Genomic DNA, 24,550 nt, shown 5'->3' with positions numbered 1-24,550 from the left:
ATTCATAAATTCATATGAAGAGGCAATTATTTTCTGGCTATGAACACTGAATTTATAAATAGAAATTATCATGTGGATCCTTTCAAAAAGGACACAGGATAACAAAAAGGATAATTTCTGCAATCCCAATTGAGCAAAAGCACAGAAATATCATATACGTACATTTGTTGGGTTGTGGGCACAATGCCAGGGCACAAATCCTGTCTTATAGCTTTCTTCAGTAAACAATATATTCTAAGACAACATTGTACAAGTGTACAAGCTTCTGATGATCTAACCTTGCAGGGATAAAACTCACAAAAACAAGGAATTTACATTTCACTTGATCTCTGAACTATGTATCTCAAATATGTCTCAAGCAAGTTTTGGCAAGGATGTATTACTGGCAATTTATAGTTGAATGTCTTGGCATGCGCCTGAAATGCCAAAATGCTACGATGCTGATTAAAGAATGACTCACACACTTTAACCACGAGAGGAAATCACAGAGAACTGTCCAGAAGGCTAGTGGCCTGCAATTTGGAGAAGAAAGTCACTGTCCCTAATCGAAGCTTCAGTTGTTGCACTCTGAATCCTTTCTCGAGGAAGTCATATGGCTGGAGATAATATAAACAGGTCCACAAAGAATGAGGTCTACCACCCAGGCCAAGATATAAACTATTTTAGTACTGAGAAATTGTCTTCAGGGAATCTTTTTAACTTTAGGTGAATTCAGTGAAATTACTGAACTCCAATTAAAGACAACCTTATAATGTAGGAAAATGTACCAAAGGGCAGTTAAGTCAATACCTTGTTTTGTCATCAATGGAGAGTCACATTTCTACAACCACTCTTGCAGAGGTTGAAGTGTGGTTAACACAGTCTAGCTGTTAGGCCCAGGGTCTTTCAATGAGACCTATTGTAATTCCATTTAAATTGCTTATAAGGCGATTGGAACTGTTTAGACTTTATATATGACCTCATCAGAATCCCACTGAGGTGTGTCTTAAAAGCTCTGCCAGGAGTGTTCTGATTTGCCAAAGGTTTTTATTGAATCAGAAGACAGGACAGCCAGGACTCAACTTTCTCACACAGGGAACAGCAGGCTGATTTCAGTGAGGTGTAAGCAGTAGCTAAGTTCCTCCCAGAAGACAGTCTTTGCAGAAGGTGACAGTCATTAGAACGTCAAAGGTAACCCACAAGAATTAGAGGGATTCTTGCTCTGTCTCTAACTTGCAGAATCTCTCTGTTCCCATCACGTGGAAAGTCAAACTCAGGGATAATAATTTTGAGAGTAAGAAAAAAAAATCTAAAGACAAAATGTTCACTCCTATCCAGTCCTAAATATTCATGTCAAGGACAGAGATAGGCAAAAATAAACTGATTATTAAATAAGCATCACGGGTACTAGACCAGAAATATGAGTGAAATTCTTCTTAGATTTAGCGCGTAGGCACCTATTTAGTTTTAGTAGATGGTAATAATGAATTGAGTTTAATTGGGTATTTTCTCCTTTCATTGGGGCCACTAGTTCCTGCAGTTATTATCCAAAGAGAAACAGTCTTCCCAATATACACTTTCCATATATGCAGCTTTTTGTAAAATCATTACCTGACTAGTATGTAAATCTTTTACAGTTATTAAATAGTATAGCCAAATTTCCATTAACCATGAGTTTATAATGAATTTGCAGTTTAACCAAAGGATGAAAAGTACTAACTCTGTATTTATGAAAAAGACAAAATTAAAGTTTTACAAATCAACCAAAATATCTACATATTCAAAGGCATCAGTTGTCTGGACTGGTGTAGTTACAATCGGATGCTATACTGTTTCTATTATAATATGGGTTTCCCCACAACCACTACCAATCAGACACATACCGGTACCCTTGTTAAAAACCAACAATAAAAACAGCTAACTTTTAGCAAGTGAATTACTGAATTATCTCGTTTAATCCCTACTGCCCTGTAGTTATTGATAGCAGTATTATTGTTCCTATTTCTGAAGCCCAGAGAAATTAAGCAACTGTCCAATATCACAAGCTTTTAAGTAATAAAGCCAGGATTTGAATCAAATTATATCTTCATCATGTAGTAAGTAGATATTCAAATGCCTGAATTTAGGTAAATAACTCTAATAATCAATATGTTTGAAATCCAAAAGAAAATAGGTAGAGCTTCACATTCAACTTAGAATACAAGTTTTCAAACAATTAGAAAGGTTTGAGGTGGTATGCATTAAACAACTGGCATTTCATTGAAATAGGAAAATGGCTTATCAATTGGAAGAAGAAATTAGGATTTTCTGGGTGTGGGGATTTCCTCTGGGAAACTGAAAAAATGAAGAAAAACAAAAGCAAAAGTTCTCTAGTGGCGACTTTGACAAGTAAGTATTGATTTGCTTTAATTAGAAAAGTACACAAAGAACACCAGCGTCTGGTGTTTGCTAATTAACCAAGCTAGCTGAACTAATAAATCAGATACAATAGCAAGTCTTGTTTCTGGCAGCAAAAAAAGTTGAGGACTGACATTAGGGAGTGGCTGTACTATCGTGAGCTGAGTAGGCTTGAGGCTCTGAGCCATAATGGCACCAGGACGTTACTGGAAAGAAGAGTGACAGCCACAGCGGGGAGAAGAGCTGGGCAAAGCACCATCACACCTGAGGCAGTACTTAGTCCCCAGACTGCCTGCTGAAAGGTAGGCAAAGGAAGAGGACTATTTGCTCAATGGTCCCACACAAACATCCCCAGTAGGGAATACAAAATTCAGAAGGCATCAAATTGGTTCCAGACATCTGACTATAGGAGTGAACACACCAAACATCTGTCAATACTTAGTCTTGTGGGAAACTCATCCAGGATCCCGAGGAATAAATTATCATGTGGAGCAGGAAGCACAGAGGCTGACCCCAGATGTTACCTGAGACCAACGTGGGACTTGGGTATGAGACTGAAATCTGGTTTTCTATTACAATGTGAGTATCCTCACAACCACCTGAAATCATGAGCATGGGGGGATTCACATTTTGGAACCTACACCTCATAAATAAACAAGGTGAGAGCCTCAGAGGAAGGTTAGAAGGATGGACATTTTTGTATTTCTTTCCACAATTCAGAAGACGATGTGTAGACAATCACCAAGTATTCATCTAATGAATGAGTCATTCATTCATTGTGTTAGGCTGAAAAATGGCCCTCAAAGATACCTAGGTCCTAGTCCCCAGAACCTACAAATGTTTCCTTATATGGAAAAAAGGACTTTGCAGAGGTGAATAAGTTAAGGATCTTGAGATGGGGACAGTATCCTGGATTATCCAAGTGAGCCCTAAATGTGATCCAAAGGTCCTATAAGAAGGAGGCAGAGGCCGGGCGTGGTGGCTCACGCCTGTAGTCCTAGCCCTCTGGGAGGCCGAGGCAGGTGGATCGCTCGAGGTCAGGAGTTCGAGACCAGCCTGAGCGAGACCCTGTCTCTACTAAAAATAGAAATCAATTATCTGGACAACTAAAAATATATATATAGAAAAAATTAGCTGGGCATGGTGGCGCATGCTTGTAGTCCCAGCTACTCGGGAGGCTGAGGCAGTAGGATCACTTAAGCCTGGGAGTCTGAGGTTGCTGTGAGCTAGGCTGACGCCACGACACTCACTCTAGCCCAGGCAACAAAGTGAGACTCTGTCTCAAAAAAAAAAAAAAAAAAAGAAGGAGGCAGAGAGATTTGACACAGAAGAGGAGAAAAAGGTAATGTGATGATGGAATTATAAGCTTTGTAACTAGAGAAAGGAACCACAAGCCACAGAATACAGGCTACCACTAGAAGCGGGAAAAGGCGAGGAAACATTCTCCACTCAGTCTCCAAAAGGAAACAACCCTGCTGACACCTTGACTTTAGCCCAGGGAAACTGATTTTGAACTTCTGACTTCCAGAACTATGAGAATAAATCTGTGTTGCTTTAAGCCATTAAATTTGTGGTAATTTGTTACAGCAACAATAGGAAACTAATACATTCATCATTTATTGATCATCTACTGGGGGTCAGGCACTGGGCAAGGCTCTTGAGAACAATAACACATGCTGAGTGACCTGAGCCATTTATTAACATCTCTGAAACTCAACTCCCTCACCTCCAAAATGGGAGTGACTACACATTTTATGGTGCTCCTAGGAGGATTAAAAATAACAATAGGATAAGTAGTAGAAATAGGAAATCTAGCATTTAGTGAATGTTTACTATGGGCTACACACAGTATTTCATTTACTCTTTAAAATAACACTAAAAAGGAGGTACTACTATAAATTCAATTTTCAAATTATATTTCAATACAGAAAAGAGGAATAAATAGTGAGGAAACGGTGAAAGTAGACTTAGAAATTAGGTATCTTGCCCAAAGTCATTGCAGGGCCAAGTTGGGATTTAAGCCAAGCCCAGTGGCCAGAAGCATTGCTCTTATTGGCCACACGTGACTCGTGGTAAGTGCTCAATCAGTGTGCAGTCCCTGGCTCTTTCCTTCTCACTGTCATTAAAGATATGACCTTTTTTTCCCTTTCATTAGTTATACCTTTGTTTTTTGAGTAGTAGTTCCAGGGTTTACAATATGTATCATAGGATACATTAGTTTATCATAGGATACATTAAAGTGATGTGATACTACTTCATGTAAAGTATTAATATAAGGACCGTATAAGAGTATTACAGATGCAATCCTTTGTCTTTGGGGCACAGAGCTGCTCAGGTGCCTAGCACCAGCAGAGCAGTGTAGGCTCACCCTCAGGGGCTCAGGTGGGCACAGTGAACACTCCCCACGCCCATGATTCCCGACTGGGGCACTTGACAAAACCCACCAATCTAGCCCCCGGCAGCCCTACGCCACAGCGGGCAGAAGAGAAACGACAGCGAGCAGCTTGCCTTCCTCCTCAGTTGTTCCCATTTCTTCCTGGCTCCAGGCGCTCCAGAACCTTGACTCCTCGGCCACACATCGCAGAGCTATGACATATTCCGTAAAAGCCTGCAGCCCTGTGAGGTTGTAGGTTTGGTCTGTATTGGAACAGTTATCAGTGAAGTTGACTTTCATCTACAAGACAGAGACAACCCTCAGCTGAAATGGAGACACCACATGTTATCATTTGTTCCATTTTTCCTCTCCACTATCCAATGCTCTTTTACCTTTTCAGAACTAGTAACACTCTATCTCAAATTTTAAAATATTAAATATATAATTTTCATAAATAAACTTCCACATGTGTCTGGGAACAATTAGCACCTAAACAGATACGAATCTCCCCATAAACCACCTCCCTCCCCATGTCCTGCCTCTAAGCGTGTAGGGTAGAGATTCCTGCTTCTGGGCCAGTCTGAATGAACAGAGCCCTCCTGCTTGCTGTTCTGGAAGATGCAAGGCAGAGCCCCGCGGTCCGGGGCAAGCTGGGACTAGGAGGTGACTCCAACACCTAGAAATACAGCTTCATAGAACGCAGGGACAGAGACCTTAGCTGCATCAAATTCAATCCTCATGTCATGACCGACACCCAGGAAAGTTAAATGACCATTTAAATGAAAGTTAAATAATCAATAGAACTAGGACCAGAACACAGATTTCTTTACTCTTGGCTCTTTCCCTTTGCCCAAATCTCTCCTTTCAAACTGTTGATCCTTGGGTGTCCAGTCAGTCAAGCTACGGAAAGTCTCAACAGCCTGGATGTATGAATTCACTTTGACACTCTCTTGGGGAGGGGAGACGTAAATAAATCAGTTCTCTTCTCTTGAGATCAGTTTCTCATTAGTAAAATGAAGGTGCTGCTTTATATAATTTCTAAAGTCCCTCCTGGACCCAGCCCTCTAAGAGAAACTAAAAATTTAGCTATCCCTTTCTGAGCACAGTCATCGTTGCTGCAATATAAACTTTCAGTCGTTGGCTTATGAAACTTATATGGAGCTGATAAAAATAAACTGCACTTATAGGCATGTCCATTTTGCTAGTGTGCATACAGCATAGTCCCATGGAACGCTGCAGGAGAAGGAAGTCCTGATATTTCCTACATCTGTGTGAAGGCTGTGAAAATGAGTACCTAATTACAGCTCCTGGGCCTAAAGGAAATTGGGCAAAAGGAGTGCGTGGGTCTGTGGCAGAAAGCTGAGCATCCCAGCTACAGATGGACACTGCCAAACTCCCAGCCTAGTGAGACGGGGCACAGCAAGGAGAGACAATGGCGGTGTTGCTGCTGAATCCCTGTTCCCTGAGCATCCTCTTCAAACCACCCCTGTGGCAGCACATAGGGTTGTGGGGAGCATAACTTGGGACAGTCTGTCATTACGGGGTCCAGTTGGAGCAGGATCAAAATCATTAGGAGAGGCCCAATCACATGGTGTCCTCCATATGTTACTCAACATAATAATCCTAATCCAAACAGCAAGTGTAAGGAAGCCTAATAATGCTCCTTTACTTTTCATGCTTTTAAAAATATATGATTTTTTAAAATCTTTCTAATTTTTCCTCCTGCTTTGCTCTTACCCTTAGCACATGCTTGGCCTGCTTGGTGGTTCTCACCACGTTCGTGCTCAAAGAGCTCTGCCTAATGTAGCTACGAAAGCCTGTTCTTCCCAGTCCCAGCCTCAGAGGAAACAAAAAAGGCTGCTCAGTCTTTCAAACAATATGTCTTTAAGGCTCCTTTTAGCTTGGCTTTTTATCTAGCTGAGGTGCCTTTGGCCCTCAAAGGGTCCAAGATCAACAGATCCTTTATATACAGGCTTAGATCTAAACCTTTCACAACTTGACACAGGCAATAGAACCATACCAAAACATTAATTAGTTTCATCAGGTTTGCTTCTATAATCTATACTTTGTGCCAAAGCCTAACTAAGCCAGAGTGTTTGTCTTAAGAGATGAGTCAGAAGTTTTGGTGCAAAGCCTAAATCAAACTCATAAAACAGTCTTGAGATCCCTTTCCAGGCTGTTCACGTGGTTTCATTATGTAAAGGTGCAAGCCCTTTACTAGGACCACAGGAAGACTTGGAGGTGCTGAAGTATGGTCACATGAATGACGAACTTGGAGTCAGAAAACCTGGGCTTAGGTTTGCAACTTACAAACCTTATGATCTTGGATAGATCATTTAAGCTCCCGACATCTCAATTTCCTAATCTGTAAAAATGTGGCTAATAAGGCCTCATTTATAGGATATTTGCTAGGCTTAAATAATTTGGAGGGTAAGAAAGCACTCTGCAACTCATATACTCTCATACAAATGTGGGTCTTGTTACAAGGACATTTTAGGATTTCAGGATTAGTTTTACATGGCTTAGTTTAAACAAATATTTATTGAGCACAGGCATGTGCCAGGCAAAGGGAAAACAAAGATGAAAATCAAGGTCCCTGCATTTGAAGAACTTACAGTCTAATTGGGAGAGAGACAAGTTTAAACGTGTTCATTGTTGAGTGCAATGACAGAGGTGAGGCATGCAGAGAAGGGACACCAGGCTCTGGCTCTCAGAAGAAATATGCCAGACCTGAGTTCTGAAAGATGAATAGATTGGGGCAGGAGCAGAAGTGCAAAAGCAGAGGATGTTCTAGAGAGAGGCACAGAATACTGAGACAACATGATGCAGGGGAAACAAGCATTTCAGCATTACCATAGAGGCAAGAGCAAGGTGAAAGATGAGCTTGAAGGGGTTGCGAGTTCCAGGTATCAGAGGGTTAAGAACCTGAACTTCCTTCCATCAACAGGGGGAAGCTGATCAGGTACAGAGGCTCACACCTATAATCCTAGCACTCTGAGAGGCTGAGGCAGGAGGATTGCTTGAGTTCAGGAGTTGGAGACCAGCCTGAGCAAAAGCAAGACCCCATCTCTACCAAAAATAGAAAAAATTAGCCAGGCATGGTGGCGCATGTCTGTATTCCCAGCTACTCAGGAGGCTGAGGCAGGAGGATCACTTGAGCTCAGGAGTTTGAGGTTGCTGTGAGTTAGGCTGATGCCACGGCAGTCTAGCCCGGGCAACAAAGCAAGGCTCTGTGTCAGAAAAAAAAAAAAAAAACAACAACGGTGGGAACCGCTGACAGAAGGTTGGAAAGAGCTGGGTTTAGAGCTGGGGAGACTTGACTGTCTTTGAAAGCTGAAAGGAGAGGGGGTACTGGCTGCATATTCCACCTTCTTTCCCATGTCCTCCAGGAGAAGAGGAGGAAGGACATCTTACCTCGGGGACTGGAAGGAAGGCGGCAAAGATGCGGGTGAGTCTGTCAAAGGGGTGGGGCATAGGATGCTGAGAGCTGGAGTAGTTTACACTTGTTGCCCTCAGTGCTATACACGTGTCCAGGGGACACAGGACCTGGTTTGTTTATCCTGCTGAATCTGACCCTAGCAGCTATAGTGACTCTGGGCTCAGACAAACAGAAAGAATCAAGGATGCTCAGCCAGCAGATGACCTCAGAAGTTCCTTCAGTTCACTGAGACCATGACATGTGGTATGAAGGAAGATAAGCTGTGCTGTGCTGGGGACTACTCTGCTTAGGGGTTCCCCAAACTATGAACCAATGAGTCTAATGTCACCTGTGGTCAGGTTCAAGGGGAATGGTTGCAGAGCCACTTAGCTAGGAAGCTGGGAGGAGGAGTGGCCAACATCATCTCTCTAAACATAGGACAAGTAAAACTTAACCAATTTTCTTCTCTGAAGGAGTTCTAGACTAGGATAGCAAGCAATAGACGTGGTGTCTATGGATTTCCACAAAGGAAAGAGTCTCATGATAGCCTCCCGGACAAGAGGAAAAAAGTAGGCTGAATGACTGTAGTGGTAATTAGGTATATTCATAGAAGCCTGAATAAAGGATCACACTCAAAGGTGGGCTGAGTCTCTGGATGGTCTCTACTAGTTTCCCATAGGGCTCTGATGTAGTCACCATTTTTATCAATAATTAGATAAAGGTGTAGAAGTAAGTGTTATCAAATCTGAAGATACTGAAAAGTTAGAAAGTAAAAAGTTAACTATAAGTTTTGGGTGACCAAATAAAGATTCTAAATGGGCTGAAATGATGGATAAGACCAACATTAAGAAATCCAATAGGAATAAATAAAACTCCTGAACTTGGGTTAAAAGCCAACATATTATAAGGTAGTGGAGATGTGTTTTACCAACAAATCTTGGTGTGGAGGACTCTTAATGATTTAATTAGCTAGCAATTGATTAAGAGTCAATAATGTGAGATGGTTACCAAAAAAAGGTGATCTAATTTCAGGCATTGATGGAAATAGGAAATATCTTCTGGACTTTGAAGTAAGAAAATATTTCTTAAGACACCAAAGATATGAAGAATAAAGAAAAAGGCTGATAAAATTTGACAGCATAAAAATTAAGAAGTCAAAAGTCACCATTAAGAGAGTGAAAAGACATACCACATAGTAAGAGATGTTTGCAACACATATAACAAATTAAAGACTCATAAATAGAATATACAAGGAATGCCTACAAGTCAATTAAAAAATCAAGCAGACCACCCAATAGAAAAAAATGTGTAAAAGGCTTAAGTCAGTACTTCACAAAGAAGGAATCCAAATGGCCAATAAACATATGAAAAAGGTGTGCAACCTCATTAAAAGTCGGGCAAATGCAAATTAAAGTCACAATTCCACTGTGTTCATATAATGGAGTACTACATAGCAATGAAAATGTATGAACTACAGCATTATATACCACGAATAAATCTAAATCTTAAAAGCATAATTTTTTTTTTTAAACAAGGCCTCACTCTGTCACCCAGGCTAGAGTGCAGTGGCTCAATCACAGCTCACAGCAACCTCAAACTCCTAGGCTCAAATGATCCTCCTGCCTCAGACTTCTGAGTAGCTAGGACTATAGGAGCATGCCATTGCGCCCGGCTAATTTTTAAAAATTGTTTTTAGAGACAAGGTTTCACTGTGCTGCCCAGGTTGGTCTCAAACTCCTGGCCTCAAGCAATCCTCCCACCTTGGCCTCCCAAAATGCTGTGACTACAGACGTGAGTCACTATACTCAGCACTAAAAGCACAATATTGAGAGACAGAAGCCAAACATTAAAAAATACAAAATGTATGGATTCCATTTATAGGTTCCTCATATATTTCTACTGGGCATTTCTTCATCCTGGGTGTCAAGGAAAGACAGTCCCTTAAACTATGTTTTTTAGGGCTGCAGCCTTAAATAGTGAAACCATAATAAAAGCAAAGAGTGATTACCATGAAAATCAGAATAATAGCTCTAAAGGGAGTAGGGGCATACTGGAAAGGTTCTATTCTTGACCTCAGTGGTTTTTACATGAGCACTGACTTAATAATAATGTATTAAATGCAATATTTGTGTTTTGTTCACTTTTCTCAATGTGAGTTATACTTCACAATTTTATGAAAGGTTGGAAAAATTAAAAATAAAATGGCCAAACCACAGAATCTCTGGCAGCCAACATAGCTAGACACAAACCTGGATGGAATACAAAAGTAAGTCTCTCACTGTTTAATATGTCCCTGTGCTCAGAAGGCAAAATGCCTATGGTAGAATACTTTTCCAATATAAAAGGTCCAAATGGGAAATTGCGAAGGAAAGCACTCAGTATTGTCTCTCTTCTGTTTCCAATGTAGAAAGTGAAAACAACAATTCCAGGTCAACAAAAGTCATCAATGATTCTCTTTCTCGGGTCCTCTAATAGGAAGATTATAATGACATAACTTACCCAGCGGGTACTATTGACTGTCCTGAATCGAAGTGTGTATTTTAAATCAGATGAAACAGGTGCTAACTCAGGCCTTTTCCATTTTATTTGAATCATTCGTTTGATACCCAAAACTGGTTTCACACTGAGAATCCCAGGTGGTTCGGTTTTCGCTGAAAATAAAAATCATATAATTCTCATATTTGCAGAAAGAAGAGACCGTGTTTATAGCATCCACCCAAAATTGGGAGAAAAAATAAGTCTAGAAAGAAAATGATAGTGTGTATTTTGTGGTCTGCTATATGCAGATGGTTTGCAAGGCAGTACAAAAGGAATGCCACCCCTCACCCCAGCACCTCCAGATAAAGGAACGCCCAGTGAAAAAAAGAATACATTCCTGTGATTTTTCTGCAAACCAGCCTATTATTGATTGGGTCATATCCTATGCTAAGCAGGTGGGAAGTAACAAGAGACCACAGAACCAGAAAATAGGCTGTTTTCCTTATTTACCCTCCCCTAGGCCTCTCTTCCCTTCACTCCTAGGTTCTAGAAAGCACCTCTTGTTTTCCTTGCGCACTGCAAACATTCTAGCCCCAAATTTCTCTCTTTGAAAATATGTATTGTTCTTGTTATAAAAGTAGTATATACTCATTACAGAAAAATTTTTAAATATGGAAAAATACAAAGAAAAACTTAAAATCATCCAAAATACTATCAAGCAGAGATAATCCTCATTAACATTTTGGTATATTTCCTTTCAGGCTTTTTTTCTATGTAATTATTTGCATATCTTTTAAACAAAATTGATATTATGCTAAATAAAGCTTTTGGTTTTTTTAAGTAACATTACGCAATCAGCATATATCCACTGCTATTAAAAATTCTTCAAAACATTATTTTTTTAAGCTTCATAATATTCCACCTTATGGATGAATACATTTTTTTATCATTGCTCTATTATTGCACATTCACAGTGTTTCTAATTTTTAATTTAAAGCTTCTTGAGCACAGAAGCTGGTCTTGATCACAGAGTCTAGAATTAACAAATGTTTGACCTTAGCAAATATGAAATATTTAATAAGTAGATGAATAAATAGATGATGGTTGAATCTTTCTCTGCATCTTTGGTGTTTTCACTAGACCCCCTTAGGATAGGCTGACTGGGTAGAAGGGCATGAACATTTTTAGGGCTGTTGCCACACAGTGCCATTTTGCTTTCCGGAAAGGCTACACCAATTTCAGTTTCCATCAAGAGTGTATGAATATCAATTTCACCATACCCTTGCTTAGCTAGAATTGAATAGTATCATCTTCTTAATCTTTGAAATTCTTGAAGGATTTTGGAGAGCAAAATCTCTACTTAGAGCCATGGACTTAAAAACGTGAACTGGGTAAAAATATTCAGAAAGCCCGTGATGGCTACTCAAAAAATAATGTGTACTTATGCTGGAACTGAAGGGTGGTCATCAGTCTAGGTGGCCACTCAGTGGGCAGAGCTGTAGACAATAGACATGAGGGAGTTTCATAAGATTATTGATATTTATTGAGCACTTGATAAGTATTTTTTTAGGTGAATCATTTTGTTGACTCCTCTCAACCACCTAACATTTATTATACCCATTCTATAGAAGACAAAACTGAGGGTTTTTAAAAAAATTTTTTTTTGCAAATACAAGGTGTCACTATGTGGCCCAAGCTGGTTTTGAATTCCTGGGCTCAAGCAATCCTCCAGTCTCAATCTCCCAAAGTGCTGAGATTATAAGCATGAGCCACCAAACCTGGCCAAAACTGAGATTTGAAAAGATCAAATAACTTTCTAATAAAAAGCCAAACTATGATTAATTTGCATCCACACCAAAGTTCCTACCACTACACGAGACTACCTCAGTCAGAGTAAACACAAATTCTTGTTATAGCTCCATTCAACTCTATAGCTCTATCATCAAGGAGACATAAATTATTAATTTTTTCTCTGCTTAAAAATGGCTCTCAGAAGAGATCATTAAGAACTGATGGATATTGAGTGACATCAGCAAAATGATAGACTAGGTAGCTCCAAGTTCTTATACCCCCATAGAAAAATTTAAAAAAAAAAAGACAGAAGCTGGCTGAACTAATCTTGTAGGAGCTCTGGAAACCAGTTCAAGGTTTTCAGAAACTATAAACACCTAATCAAGAAAAAGCCACCTTCAAAGTAGTAGGAAAAAAGTTTTGTGGCTGTCTTACTTGCCCTTGCCCGACCCTCTCCCAGGCATATCAGTGGTCTTGGTATGGAGAAGGTGGCAGCCCAATTCCTAGTTCCCTTCCTCCAACTGGAGAAAGCAGAGAAGAACTTATTTACAACATTCTAACCTGTCTGAGTGCAGACTAAAGGACCAGTCTCTGTTTTGCCTAACTTGAATTTCAGGCAGGAAAAGTGGCAGGCTCTGCTCATAAAAGCCTCAGGGAGACTACAGACCCACAGAAACCTGGGGAAAGGGATTATGGATGGACACATACAATAGAATAACAAAGTGCTAATGGGAAACTGCATGAGACTCTTTGATAAATTAAGACATTTAAAAGCAGCTATGTATTCAAGATAATTGATAAAGCACCATATAGGCCCAGGCAAGATGCATGCTCAGAAAAGACCCGAGAAGACTTTAAGCTTTCACTTTAGGCTGCTCCCTAGGATCAGAGTAAACCCAGCTAATGTGTGAAGGACTGCCACAGCATAGAGCCATTCTGAAAAGAGTAGGAGAGGTGGCTGTTTTTTCAAATGTCCAATTTTCAACAATAACAAAAATTACAAGGCATACAAAGAAACAGGGAAACATGGCTCAATTTAAATAAACAAAATAAATCAACAGAAACTGTCCTTGAGGACGCCCAGACACCAGACTTTCTAGGCAAAGACTTTAAAACAATTGTCTTAAATATGCCCAAAGAGCTAAAAGAAAACACAGACAGAGAACTAAAGGAAATCAGGTAAACAATATATGAACAAAATGAGAATATCAACAAAGAGATAGTAATTATAAAAAGGAATCAAACAGAAATTCTGAAGCTGAAAACTACAATCCCTGAAATTTAAAAAAATTCACTAGAGGGGTAAATTTGAGCAGGCAGAAGAAAAAATCAGCAAACTTGAAGATAGGACAACTGAAAGTATTGAGCCTGAGGAGCACAAAGAGAAAAAAGCATAAGGAAAAGTGAGCAGAGCCTAAAGAACTTGTGGGACAGGATCAGGCAGACCAACATACATGTTTTGAAAGTCTTTGAAAGAAGAGGGAGAGGAAAGAGCAGAGAGATTATTTGAAGAAATCATGGCCAAAACTTCCCAAATTTGATGAATACATACATGAATCTACAAATCTAAGAATCCTAATGAATCCCAAATAGGATAAACCCAAGGAGACCCACATTAAGACACATTACAACCAAACTGTAGAAAGTCAAAGGTGGTATCTTGAAAGTAGCAAAAGGGATGCAACTCATCACATACATGGGATCTTCAATAATATTATTAACTAATTTCTCAGCAAAAACCTTAGAGGCCAGAAGGCAATGGGATGATATATTTAAAGTGCTGAAAAAAAAAAATCTGTTCACTGAGAATTCTATATCTGGCAAAATGGTTCTTCAAAAGTGAGGGGAAATTAAGACATCCCCTGATAAATAAAAGCTGAGGGAGTTCATAACCAGTAGGCCTGCCCTACAAGAAATGCTAAAGGGAGTCCTTCAGGTTGAAGTGAAAGGACACTAGACAGTAACTTGAAGCCAGATAAAGATATAAAAATCTCTGATATTGATAAATATATGAGCAAATATAAAATCTAATATTATTGCAATTTTGGTTTGTAACTCCTCTTTTTATTTTCCAAAGAATTTAAAAGACTAATGCATTAGAAATTATTCTAACTCTATGTTAATTGGCATACAGTGAATAAAGATGTAATTTGTGGCTTCAGTAACATAAAGTGAGGGGGGAATGGAACTGTGTAGGAGTAGAGTTTTGTGTATGATTGAAGTTAAGTTGGTATCAATTCAAATTAGATTTTTATAAATTTAGATGCTATCTGTAATCCCCATGGTAACCACAAAAAAAAAACATCTATAGAAAATATAGAAAAGGAAATGAGAAGGAAATCAAAACATGTCACCACAAAACATCAACTAAGCACAAAAGATGGCAGTAATGGAAGAAATGAGGGATAAAAAAGCTATAAAATATACAGAAAATAAATAACAAAATGGCAAAAGTAAGTCCCTCCTTATCGATAATTACTTTAAATATAAATGGTTTAAACTCTCCAATCAAAAGACATACATCAGCAGATAATTTTTTTAAAAAATGATCCAACTACATGCTGTTTACAAAAGACTAACTTTAGATCTAAAGACACAAATACGTTGAAAGTCAAAGGATGGAAAAAGACGTTCCATGTAAATAGTAAGAGAGCAAGGGTGGGTATACTAATATCAGACAAAATAGACTTTAAGTCAAAAACTGGTAAATGTGAAACACAGCAAAATTTATTTAGATACCACTAATTGTGATAATTTATGTCAGAGGCTGGATCAAAGTAAACTCTAGCAGTATCTATGAAAAAAGGTTTAAGCAAATTACCAGTGTAAACCAAAGAGGGGCATACTTCAGTTAGAAACCAAACTAGTTTCACTTGTTCTTAAAAGCACAGTCATAGTCCTACCCACCTGAATTTAAATAAGAAAAGTTCTAATTATAAAATTATTATTATTCTGTTATTAAATTCTCTTATCTCATTAATGGAGTCCAAAAAGATCTTAGTATTTAGCAACACTTTACCAGGCCTTAGAGATGGATTATAAAAACAGAGTTTCTTCAGAAATCAATTTTATAACTATGGTGTTGTTCTAATTTAGACCAAAATTCCTCCTCACTCTAAGTTTTAAGCAGTGGCAGTTACAGAATATTTAAATAGATACTAAATCTAGTTGAAAGAGGGACTAGAAAATTTTGTTTTGAGTTTTCTTTGTAACTGAATTTACTTTTTAATATTTTTAATTGCTAAAGTAATATATACTCATTAAGAAAGTAAAGATAATAATAAAGGTTCTTATAGAAAAAGTGAATAGTCTTGTCCCCTTTCATGTCTATCACCATGAGGTAACATCAATATTGACAGTGTAGGGTAAACCTTCCAAAGGGAGTTCTTAAAAAAAGTTTTAAAAAGAAACCAAGCCAAAAAACTTCCTACAAAGAAAAGCTCAGGCCCAGATGGCTTCATTGATGAAGTCTACTAAAAGTTTAAAGAAGAATTAACACTAATCCTTCATAAACTCTTCCCAAAAACAGAAGAGGAAACACTTTCCAACTCATTCTATGAAGCCAGTACTACACTGATACAAAAAAACCCCAAAGACATCATAAGAAAATAAAACAACAGATCAATATCCGTTTTGAATATAGGAGCAAAAATCCTCAACAAAAAACTAGGAATCCAAATTCTGCAATATATAAAAAGAATTATACACCATAACCAAGTGGGATTTCTCACAGGAATACAAGGTTTGTTTAACTTATGAAAATCAGTCAGTGTATTAATAATATACCATTTTAATAAATGACAAAGCACACGATCATTCCAATAGATACAGAAAAGGCATGTGACAAAATCCAACACCTATTCGTGATAACAAAACACTCAACAAACTATAAATAAAATGGAACTTCCTCAACTTAACAAACAGCATTTATAAAACTCCACAGCTAACATCATATTTAATGATAAAAGACTAGATGGTTCCCCCCTAAGATAAGAAACAGGAAAAGGATGTCTGCTCTTGCCACTTCTATTCAACATTGTACTGGAAGTTCTACACAGGATAACTAAGAAATAAAAATAAAGTGCATCCAAATTATAAATAAATAAATAAAATTATATTTGCAGATGACATGATCTTATATACAGAAAATCCTAAGGAATCCACCAAAAAAATAGTAAAATCAATAAACTATTTCAACAACATTGCCAATTACCAGATCAACATACAAAAATCAACTGTATTTGTATATACTAATAATGAACAATCTGAAAATGGAGTTAAGAAAGCAATCGCATTTACAATAGCATTAAAAAAGAATAAAGTACTTAGTAATAAATTTAACCAAAGAAGTACAAGACTTGTACACTGAAAATTATAATAAATGAATAAAAGATATTAAAGAAGGCCTAGATAAGTGGAAAGATAACTCATGTTCATGGATTGGAAGATTTTATATTATGAAGGTGACAATATCCCTATCAAAATCCCAACTGACTTCTCTGCAGAAATTGACAAGCTAATCCTAAAATGTGGAAATACAAGAGACCCAACAACCAAAACAATCTTGAAAAAGAACACAGTTGGAGGACTCATTTTCTCAATTTCAAAACTTATTGTAAAGCTACAGTAATCACAGTATGGCAATAGCCTAAAGACAAAAATATAGATCAATGGAATAGAATTGAGAGCCCAGAAAAATATCTTACATTTAATAGTGAATTTATAGGCAAATAATATTACAATAAGGCTGTAATTTAAAAAGTAAATGGTTAAAAAAATGTGTCTTTGAAAAAGTTAGTGAGACCTTTTTAAAAATAAGAATTTTACTCTTTTCATTTATGAGTAGTAATGTTTGCAGGAGGCAGGGGAGAGAGATTTTTTATTTCTTGGAGTAAAATTTATGGCACAAACTACAAGAGGAAATCAATGGCCAGCAAGATATCTCTCATTCCTTTTTTCTAATTTAGTTAATTCCTTCCTTCTTTCCTTTCTCCCTTCCTCCCTCCTTTACTTCTTCCCTCCCTCCCTTCATTTCTTCTTTAATAAGATGATGAATTTTCTGTATAGCCATAAAACATACCTATTATACCCTTGAGCTTTGAATTTACTTTTGAGTCTAGATACTCCTTTATTAAAAAATAGGAGGTAGTAATTCAATAAAGAGTATATAAGATAGCAAATAACACTTACCTATAGCATCTAAGTTCCAATATGTCATATCAGATTTAATTACACCATCTGCATTTTGAGCTTCCACTTCAATGGTGCAATTATCTACGTTTGTTACACGTGGAGGAAAAAAAGAGCACGAAGCACGATTTTCACTTGTAGAACTATTGGTTGTACAATTTTCACTTTTTCTTCCATAAGAGCTTTCAAGGAAAAAGTGATTCAACAAGAGATTAGTACAATGGTTTAGAAACATAGCCATACTTAACGTTTTAAGCAGTATTTATTAGTTTTACTCTGGGTTTCTCTTGAGAACTGTATAGTCCAGGATTTAGTTACCCTGTCTCCAAATTCCTTCCTCACTTCTATGGAAAGGTAAAAGTTGTCTGCTTTCTGCCTGCCTGAGATGCTTCAGGAGCCCCAGAGACCTCCTGGGAACACCATAAGCCCACAAAAGGCTACACTTGCAGTGCATATCCGATTGGCAAGAAATAATGAATAGCTCCTGAAAATCCCAGATTCTAGCTTTGAAAATTTATTCTTAAACAAAAATATGAGATATATATTAATATATATATTAATGTGTTAAATAAATTATGGTAGATATACAAATAGAATTTAAAATGGCGGTTTATGATACACTATATTTATTGATATGGAAAGATGCTTGTATTCTATTATTGGTGAAAAAAACCTGATGTATATCATGTATAGAATGATCATGGTTGTATAAACATATATAGACATTTACATAATTATTCATAGAGATGTCTAAAAAGATCATCAAAATGTTAAAGTTGTTACCTTTGGCAGTGAAATTTTTGGTAATTTTTTATATTCTTTATATTTTTCGGGTTGAATTTTTGAACACTAGTATATATTGTTTTCAGAAAACTCATTAAACCGGTAGATAGACAGATACATACTATCAAGATGCAATTTAATGAAAACAAGTACACATATTAGTGGGAATCAGATGGGCAGGCATAACTACAGTCCACACGGTGCCGGGGATTGTGGAAGAGATGGAGCTGGCTGAGAACAGGAAGAGGCCCACTTTGCAAGGTGCCAGTGCTTGCTGGGGTGCGGGAAGGGAGCAGAGCTTGGACACACAAAATCACGGAATCTTGAAACTAGAAAGGACCTTGAGGGTTTCTGATGGTTATTGCACAACACAAAAATGGCCCCCAGGGTAGTGTTATGTCGTGTTTACAAGCATGGGTTCTGGAAGCAGACCAGGTTTGAATCCTGGCTTTGTCCCTATTAATTGTGAGACTTGGGCAAGTTCTTTAATCTTTCTGTTCCTTAGTTTTCACACCTATACAGTGAGGATAGCAATATACCTATAGCACAGGGTTGTATGAGGAGGAAATGAGCTAATACGTATAAACCACTTTAAAAATATTAGGCACATCGTCAATAAATGTGAGATGTGATTATTATTACTATTACTATAGTTGAATATTTTTTGATTTATTCATGTCGTAACCTTTGAGAAATGCCCTTTCTCATCTTTCCACAGCTCTAGACCTCCTTCAAGTCTCAGTTTAAAAACTACCACCTCCACGAAGGCATCCCCAACTCCTCTTCTTCTCTAAAGAAAAATTCATTCATCCATTCAAAACTTCACATTCCTGTTGTTTCTGGGCATCAGTAGGATTTTCGCTTTATCGCTAACCCACTGTGATGCACTCTCAGGTTGACTATCCAGTGGGATATCCTTCTGTTTTGGCTGGAAGAGATAATCTTAGTGATAAACTCACCAAAACACAAGCAGTGTAGGAGTCCTGGAGAGCCTAGCCGGCCTGGGGCCATCAAAGGGGGCTGGGTATAGGCCTGGGGACACCAGGGGTTCCTATTTCTACACATCCAGCTGGTAATAAGAATGACAACCCATGGGGAGAGAGGAAAGGAGGAGGGGGAATGTCTCTATAAAATAGAAAAATAGGAATAAACCTATCAAGGCTTCCAGATTTTCATTCTACTTGTAATTTCTGTTCAACATTGGGCCTAGAACTAACAAATCTGGGAAAAGATAAGTCATTTGGACCATGGATTATTGGGCCTTTATCATTCTTATTTTTTAAAGCAGTCGTGGGCAAACCATAGCCTGCAGGTCAAATATAGCCCAACTCTTGTTCTTGTACAGCCCACAGGCTAAAAACTGTTTTTATGTTGTTAAATGGTTGAAAAGATAAATAAAATAAAAAAGAATACTTTAGGGCATGTGCAATCATATGAAATTTGACTGCAGTGTTCATAAATAAGGTTTTATTGGAAAAGTCACGCCCACTGTTTTACATATTGTCTATAGCAGCTTTCACGCTACAACAGCAGTGTTGAATAGTTTTGACAGAGACTGATCTCCTTCTAAATATTACTATATTTACTATCTGGCCCTTTACAGAAGTTTGCTGACCCCTGTTTGAAAGCATCTCTCTGACATAGGTCCTTGTTGCTATATCAGTGACATAAAAAAATTTACTTTTTCCCTTTCTTCCATTGTAAAGCATAAAGTGGATTTCCCTTATAACATAAGATCTTGTGTTTAAAAAAACAAAATGAAAACTTGGAACCACAGGCTCTCTTTTTTAAACGGAAAAGACTAAAGATCATCTTACAGTGGTTCCCAACGTGGGTCCCCTTATTCCTAGGGGAACAAGAAGGAAGAAGGAAGGATTTCATGAGCTACATTCAAAAATTAAAAAAAATTCTCCACATACTTGCTAAAACAATAAGATTTGGGCTATAATTATAATAAAAGATTATTAAATTTTTATTCTAATAAAAAGGGATGCTTGAGGTTGTGGGGGAAAACGGAGAATCACTGTCCTGTGAATACTGTTTGACAGGGTCACACAGCAAATTAGTGGTGGACTGAGGTTAACTGCCTCTTAGTTCTGGGTTTATAATCGTACTTACTATACCAGGATCCAGGGAGAATTAACAGTTTTATAATGTATTCTGGAAAGAGGAGGGGTATAGTTGAATGTAGTAAATGAACAGATTTTTCCACTGTGCTTATAACTGCTGACTAATCTCAGCCAAGTGGGAACTCTAAGAGGAGGTCATCAGGTGGCCATACCTCCCCTCCCTCTGCAGCCACAGATCCCGTCCTCATGGCTGCAAGTAGCCAAGACGTCGCCCCAGCCACAGGATGTGCACAGTGCTCACCCCGACGCTATAACTGAGAAAAGTTTTACTCTGTAAATGATGTGAATCATGAATGAATCAGGAGCCTCTCTCTCCTCCCCTTATCCCCGCTGGTAAAAGACAAGCTCTGTACTTACTAAGTTCTCTTAACTGTGTACTGGGTATGACTGGTTTCCTTCCCTGGACTCCAAGTGCAAGTTAAATTTTTCCTATAGTAGTAGATGCAAGAAATGTTCTCCGGCTTAGCTGGCAGAGCTAAATAAATTTTAAAGAAACACACACACACACAAACACAATTTCAGTGCACAATAAATACTGCAGCATTGAACATTTTAATGAAAACAGGCTGATCAAGAAAAAGATTTGTTGGTTAGTTGCTAGGTATAATAGGTTCTCCTAATCAGATTCATGGAGAAAATCTAACTCTATTGCTCCAATTATTCCCTTAGAGGAGCTAGATTTCTACTTGTGAATTAAAATAAAATCTTAAGTCCCCCCAGCTGACTGAATGGACCCCTCCTTGGCCAAGGGAACCCCAGAAAAACCCTAAAGCTGAGTTGCTGGCCATGAGAAGGGAGGTCAGACACGCCTCATCATGACCCCCTCCCTTTTCGGTGATATTCTTTGTAACAATAAGATACTAAATCATTAACAGGCCTAAAGCTATGCAAGACAAAGCTTAAACCACACCTACAAGGCCCTGTATATCCTTAACAGATCAACAGATCACTCGAGTTCTGGTAAATGTCTGGTGCCTTGTCTCTGATTAACAGACATCCTTACCTTAAGTGAAAACATTCCAAGCCTTTAGACAAAGCTTCATTTCTTCAGCCAATTGCAAATCAAAGAATATTTAAACCCACCTATAACCTGTAAGTCCACCACCACTACTACCCCACCACCCCTACCTCTGCTTTGAGATGTCCCAAACCAATGTACACACCTCACGTATTGACTTAAGGTCTTACATGTAATTCCTGTCTCCATGAATATATAAAACCAAACCGTAACCCAGCTACTGTGGACACATTTTCTCCTATAAATCTAAAATTATTCAAAAATAGAATTTTTATTCTTATAAAACAGACAACTAAAGGCCAGGTTTGCTGGCCCCTCCATCTATCGTTCCCCACACTCTCAAAACAAACAAACAAACAAAAACAAAAAACTCCTAGTTCTAGAAATAAGGGGACATATTCATTAACTTTCCTCTAAGGAAGACTGGTAGAATGTTCTTGTTTATCAGAGAATTTCCCATGTGCAAGAGGAGCATTTTCAAAATTAAAAAGATGTTCTCAATCTTCCTCTTTCCCTCTATGATGCATCACTCTGGTGCTGTTTCAAAGTCAGTGATTTGAAAAACATCTTGACATAGAAGAAGACAAAGGCTGAGCAAGTCCAAGGGGAAGATATCCTAGATGGGAAGAGTGGTGGAAACTGGAGTAATTTTACAGGACATGGTGTATGTGCAGCTGAGAAAAAGAGAAGAAGACAGAGACAGAAGACAGAAAAAGACAAGTTGAGGGAAAGGGTGACTTGACAGGAGCCATGGTGAATGTAACTAGAACTTCAGACTGGCCAACTGGGAGCAACTGTTGATCTTGAGCTGGCCACGAGGGCCCAGACGAGAGGAGAGCAACGGGCCTCCTGCCTGAATCTCTCAAGCCCCTGAGTGCCACACGTGTAACCCCAGGGGGCTGCAAGGCAGGCTACACCAGGTCAGAAGTCTGAAGACATTCTCATTGTCTCTGGGTCACAACTGCCCTCTTGCTGATCACCAATTACTACACGTTGTAAGCTGATTGTATCCCCTGCAAAATTCATCAATTGAAGCTCTAACCCCCAGTACCTCAGAATGTGACTATATTTGGAGCTAGGGCCCTTAAAGAGGTAACTGACTTCCAATGAGGCCAGTAGGGTGGCCCCTAATCCAATCTGACTGGTATCCCTGCAAGGACAGACACCGGGACATGCAGGCACAGAGGGATGACCACGTGAAGAGGCAGCAAGAGGGTGGCCATCTGCAAGGCATGGAGAGAGGCCTCAGAGGAAACCAACCCTGCTGACACCTCGATGCTGAACTTGCAGCCTCCAGAACTGTGAGAAAAATAAATTATTACTTATTCATTAAAGTTTATAAATTAAACTCTATCATAGATATGTATGTGTAGGAAAAACATAGTATACATAGGGTTCAGTACTACCCACAGTTTCAAGCATCCCCTGGGGGTCTTGGAACATATCCCCTGAGGATAAGGGGCTAACACTATACTCTAAAACAGTGGATCTTGGCATTTTGGGGGTCATATCTCCCTTAGAAAGCATGATAAGCCATCCTGACAAATTTGCACATGCGTGAGTATACATGACTCTGGCACATACACACACAGACACACACACAAATTCAGGTGCTCACAAACCCTCTATTGTCTGTCTGTGGATGTCTATGGTCCAGAGGTCCCTTTGTTCTGAAGACAACAATTTTTGTCCAAAGAAGGCAACAGCAATCACACGACCCCATAGAAAGGCCCAGGCCGACCTACCTGCCAGGCTGAGTTTGCAGAGCAGAGGAAATGTCCACAGTCCCCAGGTCCACATCATCCCCAAGTCAACACACGAAGGCTGGGGAGAGAGCTGAAAATATCACCTGTCAAGAGTTGGTTTGCTCCCTACCTCTTTTCAAACACTCTATTTCCAGAGAAAACAGATTCTAGGAATTTTAGAGGGAAGAAAGATTATTTTTAAAAAAATTTTATTGACTATCATCACATAGATCCCTTTATAATTACTCCATCAGTCCCAGTCAATGTTTTAAAGATGAGTTACTACAATGTTTTCCCTGTGTCCATAATCCACTGCATTGTGTAATAGGAAAAGTACACCAACCAAGAATATGCTCTAGGAAAACAAGCACTGTGAATCTGTACGGATCTGACGCCTCCTCTGGCCCCTGCCACAGCTCCCCAGCACGCCAGGCAAGTGGGACAACTCAGAGTTTCCCCAAAGCACCGTGCTACCTCACATCTGCATGCCTCAGACATGCCGACAATGCTCCTTTCCCCTCATTCTTGCCAAATTAATCATCTTTCCAGACTCATCTCAAGGCTAACTTTCTCCAAGACACCCTCCCTGAATTCCCACATGGAGGTGACTAGTCAGTCCCTCCTTTGTGTCCCACCCTCGGCTGTGTGGCATTTGTACTACAGCATGTCACACGCACGGAACGGTGTTCAGCAGTATCCCTGTTGGCTTCCCTACACGCAGGGAGCTTCTCGAACGTGGAGTCTCTCTTAGTCCTCTTTGAAGCCCTAGTATTTAAGGCAGTACCCAGTACTAGGTAGACACTCAGTACTTCGTGGAATTTAGTTGTTAATTAGAACCAGAAGCCTGCTGGCTCCTGATCTTATCCCAGATAAAACAGTGGGATAGTCTAAGGGTAAAGCAAATGTAAAAGCAATAACTCATTTCAGGAAGAAAGAAATGATGCTACATTTTCATCTGCCAGATCGTTATAGAAAAAAAAGAGAAAAAAGGGTTCTTAACAAAATAAATCATTTTAGAAAAATTCCCATGCAGCATTTCCGGCAAAAACTACAGGGATAAAATTTTCTCATATACAAAGCAGTTGAAACAATTAATTTAAAATTCCTAATGTAATAAAACACAATGAGAACTTGGATCTATAATAATCAAAATACTATCATGAAACAATAAAAGACTGGTTATATAATAGAAAGTGGTAATGCCTGATATTACTGAATTACAGTAGTTTTTCTCTCAAAAAAAATAGG

General features: G+C 38.6%; 1 protein-coding gene across 3 annotated transcripts in view; it reads right to left on the bottom strand.

Annotated features, from left to right (window-relative positions):
* Positions 1 to 24,550, bottom strand: part of IL31RA (interleukin 31 receptor A) — a 75,508-nt gene that overhangs the window by 23,169 nt on the left and 27,789 nt on the right. For all 3 annotated transcript variants that reach the window (XM_045565666.1, XM_045565664.1, XM_045565665.1), the window contains 5 exons: positions 23,303 to 23,393; positions 20,897 to 21,014; positions 17,628 to 17,809; positions 10,668 to 10,819; positions 4,885 to 5,050 (listed from right to left, as the gene is read on the bottom strand). In XM_045565666.1, coding sequence (XP_045421622.1) covers positions 4,885 to 5,050; positions 10,668 to 10,819; positions 17,628 to 17,809; positions 20,897 to 21,014; positions 23,303 to 23,360 — 676 coding nt within the window. In that variant the 5' untranslated portion in view covers positions 23,361 to 23,393. The remainder of the gene's footprint in view (positions 1 to 4,884; positions 5,051 to 10,667; positions 10,820 to 17,627; positions 17,810 to 20,896; positions 21,015 to 23,302; positions 23,394 to 24,550) is intronic.

This window comes from Lemur catta, chromosome 12 (genome assembly GCF_020740605.2).
Source record: "Lemur catta isolate mLemCat1 chromosome 12, mLemCat1.pri, whole genome shotgun sequence".
In the NCBI taxonomy this organism is placed as follows: Eukaryota; Metazoa; Chordata; class Mammalia; order Primates; family Lemuridae; genus Lemur; species Lemur catta.
Note: the sequence above shows the minus strand (reverse complement) of the source record. Positions and strands in the feature narration are given on the sequence as shown.